Source organism: Colobus angolensis, unplaced genomic scaffold, assembly GCF_000951035.1.
Source record: "Colobus angolensis palliatus isolate OR3802 unplaced genomic scaffold, Cang.pa_1.0 Scaffold26, whole genome shotgun sequence".
In the NCBI taxonomy this organism is placed as follows: domain Eukaryota; kingdom Metazoa; phylum Chordata; class Mammalia; order Primates; family Cercopithecidae; genus Colobus; species Colobus angolensis.
Window position 1 is genome coordinate 13,888,117 of NW_012115821.1, and position 13,433 is coordinate 13,901,549.

The 13,433-nt window shown below is 41.7% G+C and overlaps 1 protein-coding gene across 2 annotated transcripts in view; it reads right to left on the reverse strand.

The window, feature by feature from the left end:
• PXK (PX domain containing serine/threonine kinase) overlaps positions 1–13,433 on the reverse strand; it is a 107,230-nt gene that overhangs the window by 30,519 nt on the left and 63,278 nt on the right. For both annotated transcript variants that reach the window (XM_011947221.1, XM_011947220.1), the window contains exons 5-12: positions 10,790–10,867; positions 10,229–10,302; positions 9,291–9,365; positions 5,858–5,962; positions 5,193–5,294; positions 3,456–3,617; positions 2,936–3,053; positions 1,282–1,360 (exon numbers count right to left, since the gene is read on the reverse strand). In XM_011947221.1, the coding sequence (XP_011802611.1) occupies positions 1,282–1,360; positions 2,936–3,053; positions 3,456–3,617; positions 5,193–5,294; positions 5,858–5,962; positions 9,291–9,365; positions 10,229–10,302; positions 10,790–10,867 (793 nt within the window). The remainder of the gene's footprint in view (positions 1–1,281; positions 1,361–2,935; positions 3,054–3,455; positions 3,618–5,192; positions 5,295–5,857; positions 5,963–9,290; positions 9,366–10,228; positions 10,303–10,789; positions 10,868–13,433) is intronic.

Below are 13,433 nucleotides of genomic sequence, written 5' to 3' on the forward strand. Positions count from 1 at the left end.
ATTACAGGCTTGAGCCACCGCGCCCGGCCTTATTACATTATTATTAATGGTTGTGGTTTGGCGACAGATGCTGCAGTGTCTGTGGAACAGTAGAATGTCACATCCACGGGGCAGGGGCTTGGTTTCCTCTTTTCATTACAGTGCCTAGGACAGCAGCTGGCCTCCAGAAGGCCCTCTCTAAACACTTGTGGAAAGAATGAACCAGGAACCTGAAGTTATCTCTGCCTTCTCTGAACTCTGGCTGCATGCATTTCAAGCCGTCCCCCCTGCCTTGTTTCCCCATATTATTGTTTCCAAAGTATATCTGTTATACAATAAGCTGATGCAGACAAAGCACCAGATACACTGCATGGTGTGTGATGTTCAAAAAAGATAAGCTGGTTCAGTAGTAAGCATAACTAACACTTAATGAGCACATATTAAGTGCCGGGTCCCTTCTGGGAATCACCTTATTAAATCCTCCCAACTACCTTCTGAGGTGGGAACTGCTATTATCATTCCCATTTCACAGTTCACAAAACTCTACTTCCAAAGGTTAGGAAACTTGTCCAAGGTCACCCAGGTAGAAGTGGTGAAGCTGGAATCCACCTCCAGGTCTGTCCGACCCCAGGCACACCCTTCTTAACTACTCTGCTGCCTCTCCATGAAAGAACAGAAAATGCAACTGAAGGGAAGGCCCCAAAGCACTATTTCAGCTGCCCTGGTTATCTATGCATAACCCAGTCTCAGAGAAAATGTCTTCTGAGCTCCAAGACCCTAGAACAGTGCCTGGTACGTGCTAGAGTTTAATAAATAGTACCCAGTCAGTAAATTCACAAGCAAAAGCATGGGTACTCAGAGACACATTACCCTCCTCCTGGAGGGCAGACCCTTCAAGGCCCTGTGACTTGTGAACTATGCACAGCTGGGGGCCAACTGGTTTGCTGATGCAGGGTCAGAATGGAGCCACTTGAGAGGACCCTCCTTCAGTATTTCCTAAGCTGGGGGCTGCGACATGTACACACACCCAATGCTAATGTACGTACACACAATGCTAACATTGAGTGAGGAGATACACGTGAAAATGACACAGATGTTAAAGTACAGCCATCAGACCAGGAGAGCAGAGAGGTCACAAACAAAGGGTCAGGACATCATGCTGCAAGTGCCCATCAGCAAGCAGGCCACGCCAACTCTGCAGGGACCGCAAGAGTCTTTACTACAGTACCAGGTGCTTGGACACAGTGGTCTGGTGTTCAACATAGTTATCAAGATTACAACCAACGCATATGATTGACTTACGGCATCTGTAAGAGCCGGGAGACGGTAGGCATGCCATTTTTACAGGCTTCACAAGACAGCGTAGACTCCAACACGGCCACTTGAAATGAACAGATACACATTTTAGTTCCACAGAACACACTGGCAAATCCACTTGCTGATGAAAAGTTTGACACCACTTTGCAATAACTGTCTGCGGGCTGATCAGGACAGTGTCAAAACTCTTCACACACAGACAGATGGCATACGTGGGGTGGGGGAATGTTGGCAACATTGGCATTACCGATGACTCAAAAGAAATGGTTTAGCAACTACATGCTGACAGAAAGCTAAACATATTTCAAAGATAATTGGAGGAAGGATTCAAGATACCATTCATAAAAGTGTTTGTTCTCTTGAAAGAGATGTAAACACTATACAGAAGTAAAATTCTGAACTTGAAAGACATTTTGCTGCTTGCCTGCTTTTCATCAAAACCAGCACACAAAATGCCAATTGTTGACATCTCATCATCCAACATCTTGGATGCTATTAACAGGAGCAGCCAGATTTTTCTACCCACAGGTCACTGTTCAGCTTCAGCGGTTCAAATTCAACACAATAGTCCCAGGGCCTGTTCTCTTGAATTGCCTCTTTTGACACAGTAACGTTTGGTGAAGGGTGGACTTGCGTATCTCCAAGGCACAGGGGTCCAAGAGCTACCCTGCCTTCCCCTCTCTCTGCTCCAGCTGTGAGTGCCAGCCTGGCTGTGGAGGGGATGAAAGGGTCCTGGATGAGTCTGTACCAGTTCCTGCATCCCTCCTTCCTAAAGGTGCTCTCACTTGTCCTCCAGCTCCCCTCGGCCCCCCGCAGGAAATGCTGTAAGAGCTCCTGGATCCAATTTGTCTGGGTGTCTGCATTCCTGCCTGCCTGCCCTAGGTCTGGGCCTGCTAGGCTCTTATCTGCTAGGCTTCTGGTCTATGGCTTGCTTGTTTTGTTTTGTTTTTGTTTGAGGCAGAGTCGTGCTGTGTTGCCCAGGCTGGAGTGCACTGGCGCAATCTCAGCTCACTGCAAACTCCATATCCCAAGAGGCGGGTTCAAGCAATTCTCGTACCTCAGTCTCCCAAAAAGCTGGGATTACAGGCATACACCTCCATGCCCAACTAATTTTTGTATTTTTAGTAGAGATGGGATTTCATTATGCTGGCCAGGCTGGTCTCGAACTCCTGACCTCATGTGATCCACCCGCCTCAGCCTTCCAAAGTGCTGGGATTACAGGTGTGAGCCACCATGCCTGGCCTCTCTTGTTTCTTACAAGTCTCACTTCAGCCTTCATCTGATGTCTGATGCCTGCCTGAGTCCTCGAAACTGGCTTCAAGTTGCCTGGCTCTGGCTTCTGCATCACACTCATACAGGCCATACATCTCTTTACATTCTCCTGCTTCCAAAGCTCTAAAGCATTTTACGAAAACTTCCCAGAAATGTCAGATAGCCTGACAAATGGACAAGCCACCTGAGTTTTCACAGACGTGTATTTAAATAAATTACTCCAATTTGGTCTACTTTTAAATTGGGTAAGAATTTCTGGCTGTGGAGGACAGCAACTTCCTCTGGGTCTTTCCTGGACTCTGAAAAGCGGATGAGTGGCTCTGCACACTATCAGGGCCCAGAAGACGCTTCCCAACCCCATACTGACCCACAGCCATGGACGGGGCAGGAGGGAAGGAGTCCACAGGCACCGAGTCTGGCGGTCGTCCATAAGTCATTTCATACAGTAAATGGCCAAAGCAGTGAACATCCACACTTTCCAATGTCTGTGGAAGAAACAGCAGCAGTGTGTTCACCCTTCACTTTGGCTTTGTGGACCCCCATGCTCCTGCCCCAAGCCTCCTCAGAGAAACAAAGCCCAGGGACAGCCCTGCTCCTCACTGGTAATGTAAATACAACTCCAAAGCCTTTTGTAAAACCTCATGAGGTATCCCAAAGGTCTTGGTCCGACCCTCCACAGTTTTCCAATCAGTGAGTCCACCTCCCTCCTTACCCAACTGCCATTTCAACTCAGCCTCCCAGAGATACAGCAATGCTCTGAGGGCTGATGGGCAAGGCCTGTCCCAACTGTACCTTTCACTACTTGGTGCCTATTTCCTACATGAGCAGATCATGGGGATAACTGACACCTAAACTGAACCTGCTATTTCAATACTTTAGCAACTTACATTGATTTTCCTGAATTGTGAAAAATAAGATCGGTAGAAGGAAGGCAGGCCCAATAAGGAATTCTCAAGGTCTAGCAGCCGGCAAGTGTCCCCATCGAGCATCACGTTGGAGGCGTGAAGATGCCCATAAGGAAATCCTTTGTCATGAAGAAACTTCAGTACCTATTAAAGCATATGGGAAAGTTACATTTTCCCCCCAACTCATTCAGATATAAGACAAATTAAACTTTGTTTTTTAGTCAATATATTTTGAAGCAAAACCGAACAGGTCACTGGGAAGATTCCTGAAGAAAAATGGCACCTCTACCCATTTGTTTGGAAAAGGAAGTGAAGCTGAATACTTTCCAGTTTTGAGGCTGTGAGATGCAACATCAGTTCTTTCTTTCCCCAAAAGAATAGAGAACCAGCCTGCATATGCTTGGAATTAATAACTCTGACGCCAAAAGGCTCTGCTTTAAGCACTTTCTGATTCCAATCGGCCAGCTCTCTTCAGGGCAAAGTCTTAATCCTCCTGCATAGATGAGTGAGGCTATCATATAAGTGCTTCTGTCAGTAATTCAGAAAAAGGGGTTGAATTAGAAAACATCTCTAGTTCAGTCTCTCCTCCAAATATATTTAGCTGTTTATTAATAGGAACACACAACAGGATCCCAGAAAAAGCAGTAAATCTTTCAGCTGTCATGTAAATAATCAGTGGCTTACCCAGTAAGAGAGACGCCTAGATATAGCCCTGCAATGTCCTGGTGAACTAGAGCAGTGATAGCCAAGTGGGGTGCCCAGAGTAATTCACTAAGGACTAGAAGAAAATATTACAACTTTTCTTCCTAGTTGTTTGTGAAAATATTATTTTTTTAACTTATAATATACAAAATATATTATTAGTATGCTCTCTCCATCCAAAAGAAATAATATATATACACACATACACATACATGTATGTGTGTAGTAGTACACGCATATAATTTATAGTTAAATAGACATAACATTGGGATATTAAATCGGTTATTACTGATAAGGTTGCATAATCCCAGAAGCTTGGAGAATACTGATCTAGAGGGTGATGTTGGAAAGGCTTCTTACTGTTGGTTATACTTCTGCAAGGGAGCCATATGGCTACGTATATGACATAACAAAATAAAAAATCTTGGCACAGGGATAAAAAGCAACCAAAGATAATATAAAAGTTGGTATCAGGCTGGGTGCGGTGGCTTATCACGCCTGTAATCCCAGCACTTTGGGAGGCTGAGGCGGGCGGATCACAAGGTCAGGAGATCGAGACCATCCTGGCTAACACGGTGAAACCTCGTCTCTGCTAAAAATACAAAAAATTAGCCGGGCGCGGTGGTGGGCGCCTGTGGTCCCAGCTACTCGGGAGGCTGAGGCAAGAGAATGGCGTGGACCCGGGAGGCGGAGATCACGCCACTGCACTCCAGCCTGGGCGACAGAGCAAGACTCCGTCTCAAAAAAAAAAAAAAAAAAAGTTGGTATCCACACAGTAAAGTTCTTAAAACTCAGACACTAAATTGCAACAGCTAAAGCTTTAAGAATTTTGTAGACCTAAGTGACTGTTGCCTTAGTCTCAAATATTTGCTTGTTGAGGCAAAATATGACAATGCAATCAGTTTATAAGTAATCAGACAACTTAAGTGATTTTGGATATGACTTAAGAACTTTTCCAGGTGAATAATGCAATTTTGGATAAAATTTGAATGCAGCTTAAACAAAAGTACCTCTTACCTCTAATATTTGCCGTCCATATGTTTTTATTTGCTGGAGTTCCAGGCCCTGAATCTTCTTAGGGTTGCAGTACTTCTTTAGAAATGGGTCTTTTGGTTTTGACTTTGGAAAAGAACAAAGAACACATAAGAAAGCAGCAGAGGGGCCAATATCTGCACACAGACTCCCTGACCAGGCAGGATTCTACAGAGGCTAGGGGTACCAGAGATGGCCAGCTGCAAGATGTGAGTTTTTAAAATACAACAGTCTGTGTTGTTGATAGAAAGAGGCTGACCCGGATTCCACCCCTTCTCTAGCCCAGTGAAGATGTGCCTGGTCTTACCCGTAGCAGACCCCAAAGTCTTGCATATTGTTCGAATTCTTCAGTACTGCTTTGTTAAGTGCAAAACACAAACTTAAAAACTGACCTAAGAGCCTAAGAGAGCAGCTTGCAATGTAATGGACATAATTATTAAATGTTCAACCTTTCCTCATGTGGGAAAAGGAATGCTCTTTAACCAAACTAGGTAGAGTTTTTATTGCATGAATAAAAATAAATTCCAAATAAAATCGAAACTAACATCAAATCCTCAGGGCCTAGCCTCTGGAGTCTTAGAGACTAAGTATCAATAATAGGTTCTAAAGGAACTTGAGAATTCCTTATGACCATGAACTTGCACAGGTACCTTGTAGATCAGATCCTTCAACGTTCCCTTTTCATTAAACATCCTAATTAGCAACGCTGAGGATTCATTAGCTGTGGCAAAGGTAACTCGATAGATGTAAGGGTGCTGTCAAAACAAAAAAGAAATTCACATTGATTTGTATCAGGATCTAGGTCCTTCTAAATCCAGAATCTGGTTATGCAGAGTCAAGTACTACTGTGGTGGTGCAGTTGTATATGAATGTAGTGATATTCCCTGAACACATGGCATTTTCAAGTCATTCAGTGACCAGCTAGTTCCTCCTTCTTCAGATGGAGGAAGGGACATAAACTGTAGGAACAAAGGAAAACAGGAAACAGATAATGGATGTGGTAAACTCTACAAGTGAAGGGGTCCTGTTTGGTGTGTGCACTCTCACGGCTCAGGCAAAAGTGTGGTGGAAGACAGACAATGTCCAAGTTTTGAGGATAGCAGTGTTAATATCCTGTCTCTGTAAGTCAGTAAAGAATACAGCCAAATCTCAGAACTGCCAAATGGAGACCAGGATCAATGTGTCTTTGTTCACAGCTTTGCCTAACATTCCAAATGCACTGCTGTTTGGGTGCCAAGCCAAGAAGCATGATAGCCAGAAAACAGGCAAAAGTAGCATCTTCTGGAATCTCAGCCCTTTCCACAGTAGCTGGCATGAATCTTCTTACCCTTCTATAGAATTTTGCAACATAAAGATTCACAGTGTCCTCAGATGAGGAAACTGACATTAAGCAACTAGGGTGGAGAAAAGACAAATTATTTAATGTGTGAAAGGAAAGTGCTTTTTCCCTGGAATTCTGGTTACATGAAACAAACTGGGTCCAGACAGGTATTACAATGCTCATTAGCTCAAAGGAGTATCATGAAAATTTAAACCCATGGGAGCTGAGCTATGCAGGGATTTTCGAGGCTGGCATGCGGTAGGTTGGGGGGTAGAAAGGTATACCCAGGAAAATATAGTAATTGATCATGAAGTTCTCCTGATTATCACATCAGAATGGTTGCTGCTGACTTTTTAACAGCTTTGTTGAGATATAATTCACATGCCATTACTATTCACACATTTAAACTGTACAAGTCAATGATTTTCAATGATTCAGTTATGCAACTATCATACAATCTAATTACAGAACATTTTCAACACCCCAAAAAGAAACACAATGGGTAGAATAAAAATCCTTGAGTACATACTCATACAAATTTTTTAAACAGGGAGAAGAGAAGCTCTTTAGAGTAGAATGCCAACTAATAAATAAATACAGAAGAAATAATACAGTTAGAAAATCACATTAAATGCTAAAATGCTAGTGAGCTTGATAAAGAACAGAATATGTAGTCTCACAATATCTCCTTACACACTGGTTATTAATTATAGGTATTTATCTTAAGAAATTAAGGATGGGTATAATGTTTAGCAAAAATTGTTCACTATGGCTTTTTTTTTTTTTAAATAAGAGCAAAAAGCTGGAGGTGATCTAAGTGTCAATGGAAGATTGAGTAAACTAAGGTATACCCAATGATAATTCTATACAGCCCATAATAATGATGCTATATTTATTGACAACCAAAGATGCTCACGGTTTGACAACTAAAGATGCTCATGATACACCATTAATGAAAAAAAATCAGGTTTTAAAGCACTACATATATAATTTACTTTTTTGTATCACAAAAATTCTTAAAAAGTAACAACTGAACATTTTGGTTCTGTCAGGCCTCTGAGCCCAAGCCAAGCCAAGCTATCACATCCCCTGTGAGTTGCACGTATAAGCCCAGATGGCCTGAAGTAACTGAAGAATCACAAAAGAAGTACAAATGCCCTGCCTCGCCTTAACAGATGACATTCCACCACAAAAGAAGTGAAAATGGCCGGTCCTTGCCTTAAGCGAGGATATTATCTTGTGAAATTCCTTTCCCTGGCTTATCCCAGCTCAAAAAGCTCCCCAACTGAGCACCTTGTGACCCCTACTCCTGCCCACCAGAGAACAACCCCCCCTTTGACTGTAATTTTCCTTTACCTACCCAAATCCTATAAAACGGCCCCACCCTTATCTCCCTTCGCTGATTCTTTTCGGACTCAGCCCGCCTGCACCCAGGTGAAATAAACAGCTATGTTGCTCACACAAAGCCTGTTTGGTGGTCTCGTCACACGGACGCGCATGACAGGTTCACACTTCTGGTTGATTGGGGTTACAGGTAAGTTTTATTTTCTTGTTTTTGCTTATCTGTCTTCTGACTTTGCTACAATTAATAAGAACCATTTATATGTGCTATCTTTTTTAAAAGAAGCACATCTAGTAAAAAGAAATTTAGGGCCAGGTGCTGTAGCTCACACCTGTAATCCCAGCACTTTGGGAGGCTGAGGCAGGTGGATCATGAGGTCAGGAGTTCGAGACCAGCCTGGCCAACATGATGACACCCTGTCTCTACTAAAAATACAAAAATTAGTTGGGTGTGGTGGCACGCGCCTGTAATCCCAGCTACTCAGAAGGCTGAGGCAGGAGAATCGCTTGAACCCAGGAGGTGGAGGTTGTAGTGAGCTGAGACTGTACCGCACTCCAGCCTGGGTGATAGAGAGAGACTCCATCTTGAAAAAAAAAAAAAAAAAAAGAAATTTAGAACTAGCTCCTGACAGCCTGTGTCACACAACCAATCAAGCTCTAAGACCAAAGCGTCTTTTGGCTTCACATTGCACCTCATTAATAGCTTGGTTTTGCTAGCTTGACAAGACACTATATGGCCAAAAACAAACTTGCCAAACCAAGTGCACAAGTCAGCGTAATTGTGTTCAGTTCGCTAGTGATTCATTCCAGGGAACTACATCTTCATGCAGACAAGATAAAGAATGTCAATGTTAACTCAATTTCCTGGCCAGATTAGTCTTTGCTGAAGACATTCTGCACATATTTTGAAATATATCAATGTGGTTCTTTGCACTGAAGGCCCTGGATTAGAGCTGTGTAACAGCATAAATAATACTGTGTATTCCTAAAGGTCAACTGGTTAGCCTGTGAGGGTAGCAACTCAGATAGAAAAATGGCGATTTTGCCTTTTCGTCACCCAGCTTATCTAAATCCTCATTAGTTCTGTTCTCTCAGGCTAGGAAGAGTATCTTTCAGTTCCACTGATATAAACACCTTCACCAAGAACAAGAGACTGGGAGAAGTGGCTGCTTCCGTACTCTGATCTTTGTTTAAAATACAAAGTCTATATTTAAATTACTACGTTTCATGGGTTGTGTAGATGTCATGAATGCCATTTCAAATGGCCTATGATCTATGAGATTAGCCCTATACAATTTCAGTCTGAACTGAAATCCACTGTATTTCCCCATTCACTTTTCCAGCTCTTCTGTCCATGTTCACCCAGAAAAAATACTGTGACTCTGTCATCAGCACTGAGAATACTAGAAAGATATACTCACCAAACAGGAAGGCAGAAGTTTGATTAGACACTGAAAATCTTTATCTGACAAATACTTGTCTGGGCCAAGGTCAGCCTGAAAACATGAAAAGGATTATCAGGGTACTGCTTTGGTCACCAAAAGAAAAATTCCTTGTCTTTCTCTTTAATTTTATTATCCAAAATATGACTGGAAACCAAAGATGAAAACCACAATAAGTCTGGCTGCCTCAAGACCTTTCTGGAAAAGCAGTGTGTAAAAAATACTAGACTTAACTGTCATCTTATCTAATTCCATTAACCAAATGTATCACTACAACTCTCAAAGTCAAAGAGATAAAGTAATGACCCAAGTTTTTTTTTTTTTCTGGAAGTAAACTCCAAAACTGTAAACCCTAAAGAGATTCCAGAATTATTTTAAACTGTTCCTATTTCTTTCCAAATGTTTACTAGTTGACCAAATATAATAGAATTTATATAACCAAATGTACAGGAAAACGATTTAAAATGACTTTTCTTTGAAAGGACCAAGGAAGCCTTTACATGATCACTTTTTTTTTTTTTTTTTTGAGACGGAGTCTCGCTCCGTCGCCCAGGCTGGAATGAGGTGGCCGGATCTCAGTTCACTGCAAGCTCCGCCTCCCGGGTTTATGCCATTCTCCTGCTTCAGTCTCCCGAGTAGCTGGGACTACAGGCGCCCGCCACCTAGCCCGGCTAGTTTTTTGTATTTTTTAGTAGAGACGGGGTTTCACCGTGTTAGCCAGGATGGTCTCAATCTCCTGACCTTGTGATCCGCCCATCTCTGCCTCCCAAAGTGTTGGGATTACAGGCTTGAGCCACCGCGCCCGGCCTACATGATCACTTAAGAGCACAGTACAGTTTTGTAATTCCCTTGTCAAATCTGCTTTCATTAACCTATCTAAAGTCACTGAATGAGACTGAAGCAAAAAGCTAGCTTACCCAGCTTAACACTAGCCGTTCCTTTGGCTGATTTTTAATCTTCATCAAGAAATATTTCTTCCTTATTCTCCAACCTGCCATAAAAGCAAAAACGTGCTTAGAGCTGCACAATTTTTGCAACAATTGATATGTTTCACTGACTAAGTAATCAAGAAAAATTAAGTTTGGCAATATTATTCGCAGTTACATAGGCACAAGTAAAAGAACCATTTAATAACATTGACATAGTAAAGGCTATACTTAAAAAGAAACGGTAAATGAAGAAAATTTTCACGGAAATGGCAGGAAAATAGCACTTCAGTTTAGATTTAGTGAAAAAAATAGATGAAGAAGGAATGGTGTTTCTGAAAGTTATTACCATCCAAATCCTTTGATGAGGCTTTAACCAAGGTTCATTAAGTATTAAAGGTTAACAGCTGCATCCTCAAGCAGTTGGGATGCAAAAAGAAAAAGAAGTCACCTGCATTTAAGCATGTTCTTGGGATACGTATCAGAAAGCATGACTAAGGATCCACTTCTGTGATCTGTCTTTTTAACAGAATGAGCGTGCCAATGTCTCACCTATGTCTTTCAAAGGTTCCACCACCTCCCACTTTGGCTCTGATCGGAAGAACATGGAAACCTGTTGTAAGGCAATCTCTGCAAAGACATTTTACAAACCCATTAGTCAGACATATCAGGAAAGGGCCATATGCTGAAGATGTTATTCTTGTAAATGAAATCCTTATAGTCTATAACCTTTTTTAAAAATGTAATTACCAATAAATAAATAAAATAAACACAAACTAAATGCAATGTGGGATTCTAGATTGGACCCTGGAATAGAAAAAGTACATTAGCAGAAAAACTGGTACAATCTGAATAAAGCCCATTGTTAATAGTAACATTACTAATATTCACTTCTAGTTTTGATAAATGTGCCATGGTTATATAAAATATTAACATTAGGAGAAACTGGGTGAGAAGTATATGGCAATTTTCTGTACTATCACTGCAACTTCTTTTGTTTAATTCTGTTTGTTTTTTGAGATAGGGTCTCACTCTGTTGCCCAGGCTGGAACGCAGTGGCACAGTCATGGCTCACTGCAACCTTAACCTCCTGGACTCAAGTGATCCTCCCACCTCAGCCTCCCGAATAACTGGGACTACAAGCATGGGCCATCACGCCTGGCTAAATTGTTTTTTTTTTTTTTTGAAGTGGAGTTTCACTCTTGTTGCCCAAGCTGGAGTGCAATGGTGAGATCTCGGCTCACTGCAACCTCCACCTCCTGGGTTCAAGCAATTCCGAGTAGTTAAGATTACAGGCATGTGCCACCATGCCCGGCTAATTTTGTATTTTTAGTAGAGATGCGGATTTCTCCATGTTGGTCAGGCTGGTCTCGAACTCCCGATCTCAGGTGATCCGCCCCGCCTCAGCCTCTCAAAGTGCTGGGATTACGGGTGTAAGCCACCACGCCTGCCCGAGGCCTGGCTAATTTCTGGTGTGTGGGTTTTTTTTTGTTTTGTTTTTTAGTGATAAGGTTTCACCATGTTGGCCAGGCTGGTCTCAAACTCTTGGCTTAAGAAAGCCACCCATCTCGACCTCCCAAAAGTACTGGGAATACAAACATGAACCACTGCACCAGCCCACTGCAATTTCTATGTAAATCTAAAATTATTCAAAATGTAAAGTTTATTTTAAAAATTATTAATGTGAAAATGTATATTTTTCAAAACTGGAAAATCTAAAATATGTAATCTAGCTGGTCTAAGCCAAGAATTCAATATATGCACCAGACCACAGCCCAAGCCCAAAACTCAAAACATGTTCTAAAGTCAGCTGGGAACAGTATTTAATGTTGCTCCAAGTACTATTTATCCCATCTGGAATTACAGCTTTCATCAACAAAAAAGTAATTAGCCTTAAATATATACTAGAAACAAAAGCTAGTGTACAGCAACAACATGGTTCTATTGTGGAAAGTCACTGAGGGCCTGTTTACTGGGGGAAAAAAAAATCCATCCTCTTTTTGTGTTCATTTATCATGAAAATGTTTCCCCCTTTTAAGAAGACAATGAGAAAGGAAGTTCTTTAAAATTCACTGCATTAAGAAATTATCAAAATTTACATTTCCTATAAAAAGCAACATCTGTAATTTGCCATTTCCCCTCATTGCAGTGAGTAAATGAAGCCACTCCAGATCCTTGAAAGCAAACAGCAATCCTCCAAATGCGCTGTGGAATTTCACTTCTGCCTAGCATTAATTACATTCCAGGCAGACTGGTGAGGCATGAGGGATTCAGTAGAAATGCTCTCCATATGTCAAAATGACCTTGTTTGGAATTCACATGTCAAGAGCTTGGCAAACAATATCATTTGGATATGTTTTATAGTACATTTTGAGTTAAGAGATCAGGGAAGAAAACAATTTACTAGCTATTTGTCTACTGACTCAGTATGTAAAGTGTCAATAGCATCAACTCAAGAAAACATGTGATGACCAAATACAAAACTGGCTCCATTCACATTTGTTCTAACTACCCCAGTGTGACAAACCATCTGGAAGATCTGGGTGCAGCAGAAACACAGACTTTCATTATCAACACTGGGACTTTGTATCTCTTCTATAATTCATGTTAATATAAAGTGTTTTTAGTATTTCCAAAGTAACTCGAACATAAACTTAAAAGGACATTAAGTGAAAATCATTCACATCAACTTTGAGAAGGAGCATGAAAAATAATTCTCTAATGTGTACAATGTCATTCTAAAAGACTGACAGTGACACAGAATTCCCCACAAAATCATTATTCAGCAATATCTACTGTATGCTACTATGTGCTATACATTGTTTTAGGAATAGAGGAAATAGCTGTGAACAGATGGAACACACTGGATTTCTTACTGATAAACGGAGGACTGTGAAATAGCCTTTTTCTTTTTCTTTTTCTTTTTTTTTTTTTTTTTTTTTGATATGGAGTCCTCCTCTGTCACCCAAGCTGGAGTGCAGTGGCGCAATCTCAGCTCACTACAAGTTCCGCCTCCCAGGTTCCCGCCATTCTCCTGCCTCAGCCTCCTGAGTAGCTGGAACTACAGGCTCCCGCCACCACGCCCAGCTAATTTTTTATATTTTTAGTAGAAACGGGGTTTCACCGTGTTAGCCAGGATGGTCTCAATCTCCTGACCTCGTGATCCACCCGTCTCGGCCTCCCAAAGTGCTGGGAT